The sequence below is a fragment of the Fragaria vesca genome, linkage group LG5 (assembly GCF_000184155.1).
Source record: "Fragaria vesca subsp. vesca linkage group LG5, FraVesHawaii_1.0, whole genome shotgun sequence".
Taxonomy (NCBI): Eukaryota; Viridiplantae; Streptophyta; class Magnoliopsida; order Rosales; family Rosaceae; genus Fragaria; species Fragaria vesca.
In genome coordinates, this window is record NC_020495.1 from 13,939,124 (window position 1) to 13,947,696 (window position 8,573).

Below are 8,573 nucleotides of genomic sequence, written 5' to 3' on the forward strand. Positions count from 1 at the left end.
GCCCTCTTGCCTCTGCCATGAGAGGACGCTGACTAGCCGATCAGCCTCAACACCTTTGAACAAACAAAGGCTAGATCACCGCCACACCCACCTACAACTCAGATTCACCAAAATCCCTCCACCTCAAAAGCCAACACACACCAAATCCGATCTAGAACCGCCAACAACCACCCACGCCGCGTGCACAGTCAAAGCCAATCCGATCGGACCAATCCGAATCACCCCCAACCTTACGCCAACGTCGCACAGCCGTTGTCAACCTCAAACCTGCGATCCGGGCCACCGAGTTGCCGAAGCCGCTAGAGATCCACCCACGCCGCCTCTGCGATCAGGCCCTCCAACCCCAGACCGGAGTGAAGACGCCGCCGCCGCTGCGATCAGGCCCTCCCACCCCAACCGGAGTGAGAACGCCGCCGCCGAAACCCTAGGACTTCTCTTCTCCGAAAGGGTCGAGTGCCAGAGAGCGACTTGACTTCTCTGTTTAATTAGCCTTTTGTTTTCGAATGAGGCTTATTTAATTAGTTTTAATTGAATTAGCTGTTTTTTTTAACAGGGACGATATCCTTAAAGGCTTTTTGGGTCCAGAGACTAATTCACGCCGAGGGATCATGTCAGAACTCTTCCTCCCACCTGACCATCAGAACTCTTCCTCCCACCTGACCATCAAAAATAAATTGAGATATAACTCTAATCAGTGTCAGCGGGATTCAAACCTGGGTATAGTGGTTACACACCAAGACTCTAACTTGATCACCTGTGGTGGTTTGAATTAGTTGTCTTTAGTTTTAATACGTGATTAGCTAATTGAGAGAGAGGTGAATGAACATTGAAGTGATTGGACAGTTTGAGTTGGGGTAAACCTAAGAATTATTCTTCAAACCACTTTAAATAACCTTACTTATAGTGTTCATTTCACAAAAAAAAAAAAAAACCTTACTTATTATGTTAGTTAATGTGTTTTCCATGGATACACCTGCTAATCTGCTAGTGTTTGGCAAGGTGGTTCAGTTTAATATCGATTAAGTAACAAGAGGTCAAATAGAGAAAAGGAAGGAGAAGAAAAAAACGCCAAGTAAATTTTGATAATATATATGTCATTAGATGAGCATAGATATCGAGACCAGGTTAGTTCTAGACGATAAGATAAAATGTATATTAATAATACTCGAATTGACATCACTGCGACAAACAATGGAGCACCATGCTAAAATTTTCCATTCAAATTCATGGAAAGTCAAAAGAACTGAACGTTTCAGTTGTCATAATCGGTAAATAACCGAGTATAAACATCGATCAGTTCTCGTCAAATGTTGCTTTCGTGATAAGGCTGGTGGTCACTGGCGGAGGTACATAGAGACCAAGGGGTGCCATGGCACCCCCCAGATTTATGATTTTATTTGCATTTGGTATTTAGAGTCTAGCTAGTTTAGAAGTTTTAACTATGCTGACACCCCCTAATCCTCTAGATTGGTTTGATTTACTAATAAAAATAATAAAAACTTTCTCTTTCTAGGAAAATTAACTGTTTAGTCCAATAAAGAATAATAAAAGCTTTAAATTAACCTATTCCTAATACAATTATACTTCTATCTCACCTCACCAATTAACATTGTCTTCTATAAATAATCAAACTCATAGCAGCATATTCGTACAAATATGTTCAAAATCAGTTGAGAGACTACAAATACATCTTCCTGATATGCAACGAATAAGATTCGATGCAACTGAAACAATAGAGTTTGATTATTGATTATTGATGACTCGATTATACGAATATGCTGCTATGAAATTGATTATTGATGACTCGATTATTGATGACTCGATTATTGATGACTTTCGCGATATGCAGGAACGACAAGTCTATTTTTAATGTATAACTCTATTTAAAAACTTTATTATATTATATTATAGATTATGTTTTTTTTTTCAATAATCTCATTTATATCGGTCCCCCTCACTTGTATTTCCTAGTTCCGCCTCTGCTGGTGGTGCTGGTTTTCAAACACACACAAATAATACATTCCTCCAATTCATTTAACAACGCATTTCAAACCAAATGATTGAGTTGAATTTCCTAAGATTTGTACTAGCTAGCTTCATTGAACTATTTCTCCCGTCGACAATAGTCTGCAAACTCTACTGCTAGCTATCGGCCTAGATGGTCTGAAGAGTCAGTTGCGTCAGATCGAAGGCGCCGGAATCTAGACTACGGTTGGTTGCGGTTTGGTTTCGGCATACTGGTGGTGATATAGGTAGCGGCGGCCAAGTGCTAGTAGGGTGATCTGGTGCTGGGGGCGGTTTCACTCAAGGTGGTTGTTTGGTTGGTTTGGTGGATCATCTCTAAGTTGCTCGGTTTGTTACTTCTTAGTGTGGTATCCTGGGAATTTGGCTCAATATCCCCGATTTGCTCCCTAATTTACGTCTTTGCAATATTGCAAGTAATGTTCCCATAGAGCACTTTGATTTGGGGTGTACGGTTTGCCAAAGTGAAATCATTGTATTTAACTGGAAGAGACTAAGAGAGTGAAGTATTGAGTTTTCTTATGTAACCAGATGAGTCACGAGACTGATGACTGATGAGGGTGGACAATGCCGGAAATAGGATCAGAGAATCCAGAAGAAAGGAGAGTAGGTGTCATTTTGATAATCAAGTTACTTGGTATATGTCTACCTGAAAACCCCGAATCAACCTGTTAATATTAGCCAATGCAAGGTTGGAGCCAAGACAGGTCGAGTTAGAGGTTCTATTGTTTTGAGAAAATAATCCATAAGATCTTTATATCTCCTGGCATCTTGAATGAACTCAAAAGGCAAAATCAACACAGAATCCTCCACACATAATGTTTGGCAACCTGCATTCAGCTGGTTTGCCAAAGTTAGGTACTAGCTTGTACAATACATTGCATAGGCGAATAGGTATGTAGCATGTACACTAAATTATAGTACGATGAGTATTTTGGGGATAATCGTAAAATAGTTTGATTAGGCACTTTAACCCTCAATTCACATAGAAACTGTTCATGAAAGTTGTAGTCAGTTCATCTCCAACTATGTCTAGCTATCTAGTCACAGAGCGAATCAGGATAGATGAACTTCACACCATCTGTCAAATAGAGTACCGTATGTTTCCCGGAAGTGTATAAGTACGGGTCGAAACTCCAAAAGTTACATAGGACCAATAAGTATAACATACAAAACCCCCCAACCAAACACCTTAAGGAATGGAAGAATAGCTGCTTTAAGTAATTGCACCAAAGAATCCCACTATCTAATAGCTCATAAGAAAATGCTGGATATATTCTTTCCTAGTCTGGTAACTGAAATGGGCACCTTGATTTGGATTAGCAAGTTTGAAGTCACAAGCAAATTCCAGCTTCAGGCTATAACTTGCTGTAATAATCAGACCTTTTGTTCTATATCCTATTCAGCCAGAGGGATAACATTCATATAGAGAGGAAGAAGATCCCAGGACATAACAAATGCTGAGAAAATACATTAAGATGCCATTATGGTTTATTTTATCCTTGAATCGCCACTATTTCCAGGGAGACAATTCCACATGAATGATAAGTTCTCACATCATGTGTATGGTTGTGGCTAGAACAGATAGTTGTCCAGCAAACTGAGTTGAAGTGAAAGAGGAATATCAATTTCATAAGTCCTGTTAGGTTCGGATACATATGTTTGTTTCAAAAGATGCAAACCTCTTATAAACTAATTCTCTACTGTACAGCAACTAAGAACATATCATTCATGAAGCAAACTCCAGAGCTGAATTTCACCGACTCCAATATCTTTGAAAATCTAGAAATCAAAAGTTTTATAGCATCTCCATATCAACTTTCTTAATAAAAAAAAGGTCCTGGTGGTTATCTAGAACTTATGGTCCCCCACCCTCAGATATAAGGTCAATGTCTGAGCTTCAATGAATATATTGTGTTTTTATCTCCAACCCTTGATATTAGATCCAAGGGTATGTGATCATTAATCCCTAGTCATTTATTGATCAATACAAGGTGTAATTCATTCATAAAGAACATAGTTTTGTGAAAGTCCTAACAAAATACATACAAGGTGGACAAGACACTGGCAAGTGAAACACAAACACAATCAACAAGCTCCAACACAAATGGATCTTTCAAAGCCACCAACTCACTTAGAAGTAAGTAACTGCAGCTTCGCATGCAACTGTATAACAGAAAAAACAATGGCACCCAGAAAGTAGACTGCAGACAAGACCAAAGATAATGTGCAAAATACTACAATGAGTCCACAAGAGTCTGCACACAAAACAGAAACGCACAAAATCTTAGGTTGTCCAGCCTCAACTATTTTTATTTTAAATTTTATCTAATCTTTACCATTTGAACAACAGATTTACAACCTCACCCAGTAGATGAGACCATGTTGCCAATGCTCCCCATATACATGAACCACCTGACAGTATGTCATATATATCTTTACAATGCTAAGAGAGTTTACTTTCTGAACAACAAAATATTTTCCCAATGTATAGCAAAGGTTCACAGCAGCACAAAAGAAACAGTGCACTCAACAAGTTCATTGTTAGCAAAGGTTTTACATCAGCACAGTTCTCACAATTTAAGCAAACAACTATAACACAAGCTAAAATTACACGTGACAGGAAGAAAGATTAGCACTTTTTATTTACTCATAATGTATTGTATCTCGAGTATTTTTGCCTACATCTATGATGTAATTAGACAAGTAAAAGTACACTATTTGGTCCACAGAAAATGGGTACAAATCAACAAACAACCCAACCATACTCGCTCTATTCGGAACAAACAAACCAACTCATTACAATATTAATACAAAACACAGAAAGAAAGAACTAAAAAATAATGAAGGAGAAATCTGTACATGTGAAGAGTAAAGGAGCTGCTACACAGGCGGTATGTTGGAGAAAGAGAAGCCCTTGTAACCTTTGTAAGCATAGTAAGCAATCCGCGTGTAATAGGACCCCGGAATGAACAGGATCCCACCCAGAATCGCAAAGAACAAGCCTGAAATTCCAAAACCCAGAAATCAGAAAAATCGAAAAATCATAAAAATATAAATCGTGTGAAGAGTAAATAAAGGGTACCGTGAGCTTTGTCACCGCCGACGTGGTTGTAGGCCATGAGGCTGCCGATTACAATGCCGAGGGTTCCTGTGACGAGGAGGGCGATGGCGAGAGCGATCTCTTTGATTGGGGGTTTGTTGTTGACGGTGTAGGAGGTCTCCATCATTATGTCTTCGTCGGTAATGGAAAATGCGTGATCTACATACGCCATGGTTTGGGGATCTGTGGGATTTGGGGTGTGGGGATTTTAGGGTTTCGGAATTGGGGTTTCTGAGTTTAGCTGAGGTCTTTGGTCTGTGTTGTGATTCGTATTCAACTTTGGGTTCGAGTTTTGGGTTATCGTCGTCGAAGGAGAAAGTGCACGAGTCGTATAATTGTTATATAACTTTTTTCAACACGGCTTTAGAGATTTATCTGTGTGCTGCCACGTATGGAAGTATCAATGTTACTAAGTTTTTGTTTTTATTTTCATTTAATTAGTGAAAAAAACCTAGGATAAGTCTTCTTTAGATTAGATACGAAGTCCAATAGTTTGGTTGCTTGTCTATTTTCAAACTATTGTGACCAACTTCACGTCTTCACTACCCATATGTTGGTTTCTGAGTTTCTTGCTGCAGCTAAAAATACAGGGAATGCTAGTGTATTGATTGCTGAGGCTGTTGTCTGAGAGATAGTTTAAGTTCGGCAACTTCTCAATCATCATTCTCACAATAAAAACATCCAAAAAATCAAAAAGAAAACCAAAAACAAAAAACCGTAGAGAACAAGGGAATTCACAATCACCTTTTGAGTGATCATCAATGATTGTTGAGGAGCTCCAAAGAGGATGGAAGAGTTTTCTCGGCTTCAAGAATCCGATTTTCAAGTGTTGAGATGATGCTTGTGTTGTCTAAAATATCTTATTTATATATATATATATATATATATATATAGAGAGAAAAAAAAAAAACCCTAAACGTCCAAGACGTACGTACTTGTTCCCTTCTTCAAATCAAATCGGTTCCTTGTTAAGAACAACATTTTGTGTACAATTCGGAACCAGCCTTAAATATCTACATTGATCCTCCTCTCAGTCACCTATGCATCCTTCTCTCAGCAACATCAGGCATCATTTCTAAACCACAATGATCATCCTAGAGGTGGCAAACGGCCTGGCCCGGCCCGCACTGCTTAATAGGGCATCGGGCCGTGCTTGGGTCGGCCCATGACGGGCCACTTCTTAACGGGCTCGGGCTTGGGCCAGCCCATTTACTTAAATGTAAAGCCCAACTTGGCCCACGACCCAAGCTCATAACGTGGCGGGCCGTGTTCGGGTTGGACTCGTTTCGTGTCGAAAATTGAAAATAGTCGAGATGAATGTCCTATATGTCACATCCTAGTTTTTAAGTTAATTTGCGGTTATTTACTTTTATATTACTTTGACCTTTTACTGTTTTGAGTAACCGTTTACTATTTAAGGCTCTAAAATTTGACTTTTTCCTTCGTCTAAAATTTTTTCACGAAAGTCGTATGAAGAAATTACGGTCTAAAAACCTGAAGTTACTGTTTAAGGAAATTATTATTAATAAAGGGAGACTTAATTTTTCCGGAAGCTTCTGGTTATGGAAACCACTAGAAATAGGAGGGGAAATTTTCCATCTTGGGGAAGAATTTCATAAACCCTTCCTCTCTCTCTCTCTCTCTCTCTCTCTCTCTCTCTCTCTCTCTCTCTCTCTCTCTCTCTCTCTCTCTCGCGACCCGGAAACCCCACCGGGATTGAGGTGAGACCGGCAGCGTTAGATTCGTATCTTCCTCCTCTATCTTCCTATGGTGGTCTTGTAGCACGATTTGAGCCGAGGTGAGCCCAGCAAGCCAAAAACAGTCTGCTCGGACCAGTTTCGGTGACTCGATCGCAGCTCCTTGCTCCGGCCACCTGAGGCGGCGCCACTACCCACATCTTCAAGGTCTTCCCTTGCATAGCAAACTCTCAAAATGATTCAACCTAATTTGAGCTAAGTAAGGAGAATCGAAGGTTTGAAGTTCTCAGGTTTTCAAATTGGGTTTTTCTGTTTTTGCTTTGATTGACATGTTTAGACTTGAAATTGATCTTTGGGCTAGTTATGAAAGTTGTTTGGAATGTAGATTGTGTCAAAATTTGGTAGCCATTGGAGGTGGTCAGATTTTGGGTGGTTGGCCGCCGCCGGCAGCGGCGCCGCCTCTTTTGGGTGGTTTTTCAAGCTGATTAGGTAGAGTATGGTGAGAGGAGTCCATTGATGTTAAGTTTGTGAATTTGGGTTGAAGTTGGTTGAAGTTTGGGAATTTTCAAGTTGGTTTTGTCGGTAGGTAATTTAAGAAGATTGAACTGTTGGATTTCCTTTGTATCTATTCTAGAATGTTAGAATCGATGAATTAAGGTTGTGGTATAGTTTGGTGTGAATCCAGTAAGCTTGACCCTAGTAAGAGTAGTGGGTTAAGCGGAAGAGATTTGGGTGTTTATATTTAAGTATTTATTTTCCAGAATTGAAGTTTGGTCGTAAGCATAGTTATTGTGCTAGGATACGAGGAGACCTCACTTGAGTGTCGATTCGGATTTCGTCGGGCTTATGCCTAAATTTGTGAGTGGACACTTTGTTTTTAAAGAAATATGCATGCATGATTTATTTTGGAAATTATCGTTCTATTTTCCGAGCTTATATTATAATTTCGGTTTATAATATGGTTTTGAGATTTATTTGAGTTTGAGGCATTGATTAAGTGATGGTCATGATTTATGGATTTGAGCTCGGGTTATTAATTTGGTATTTGAGTTTTGATATTCTTTATGATTTCCGGATTTAAATATTATCGTTTATATTTGTGAAATTTGAGATATTTAAAAGATTACCGAAAATGAGATTTTTGGTAATTCTCTATTTATAACATTCTCGTTTATTTGTGGGTTATCGATCTTGACTTTGAGAATATTTTTAGCGAGTATTTTTGGATTGAGAAATTATTTACAATTTATACTTGATAATTAAATCTCGCTTTTAATTATGGATTTGAGAATATTTTGACGTGTGAGACACGTCATTGAGTTTTATTTTAAATTTCTTATGATAATTTCCAAATACGGTTGGGAACCGTACCATTCGCATAATCTTAGGGAAGCTTTATGGATTTTAAGTGATTTCGTATATTTTTAGTCACCATATTATAGGGTCGCTCTTATTCATTACTAACTAGCCTTTATTAGCGGTCCTCACCATAGGTGAGTTTAGCGCTTAGCGTGAGACACTACTATAGCCTGGGAGGCACCGACCCAAGCCTTGGAGGCTCCTCTTACATGGTGATATCTCTTTCCCTTGTCTTATTTTCTCATTTATGTAATTAATTAACTAACGGAGCTGGTTTATCTCTTTTGACGAGATTTCTGTATTTGAGTAACTAGTCCATTTTTTTATGTGATTCTGGATTTAAAGTTAAATGTTATATCAAAGTTGCGTGCATCGAGGTTTTAAAGTTTAAA

At 38.8% G+C, this 8,573-nt stretch overlaps 1 protein-coding gene across 3 annotated transcripts; it reads right to left on the reverse strand.

The window, feature by feature from the left end:
* Positions 1-4,025: 4,025 nt before the first annotated feature.
* LOC101293096 (transmembrane protein 230-like) lies at positions 4,026-5,469 on the reverse strand. Of its 3 annotated transcripts, XM_004299757.1 has the most exons (4): positions 5,108-5,469; positions 4,885-5,027; positions 4,385-4,437; positions 4,026-4,280 (listed from the first exon to the last, which is right to left on the reverse strand). In XM_004299757.1, the coding sequence occupies exons 1-2, from the start codon at positions 5,295-5,297 to the stop codon at positions 4,906-4,908; spliced, it is 312 nt and encodes a 103-aa protein (XP_004299805.1). In that variant the 5' UTR covers positions 5,298-5,469; the 3' UTR covers positions 4,026-4,280; positions 4,385-4,437; positions 4,885-4,905. The 3 variants fall into 3 exon arrangements, with proteins under 3 accessions (XP_004299805.1, XP_004299804.1, XP_004299803.1); XM_004299756.1 differs by having other exon boundaries at positions 4,272-4,437; XM_004299755.1 differs by lacking the exons at positions 4,026-4,280; positions 4,385-4,437 and having other exon boundaries at positions 4,643-5,027.
* Positions 5,470-8,573: the final 3,104 nt, after the last annotated feature.

Coding starts and splice junctions, on each gene's coding strand:
- LOC101293096 (XM_004299757.1), bottom strand. CDS start 5,297: ATGGCGTATGTAGATCACGCATTTTCCATTACCGACGAAGACATAATG. Junction 5,028..5,107: donor CGGCGGTGACAAAGCTCACG/GTACCCTTTATT, acceptor TTGGAATTTCAG/GCTTGTTCTTTGCGATTCTG.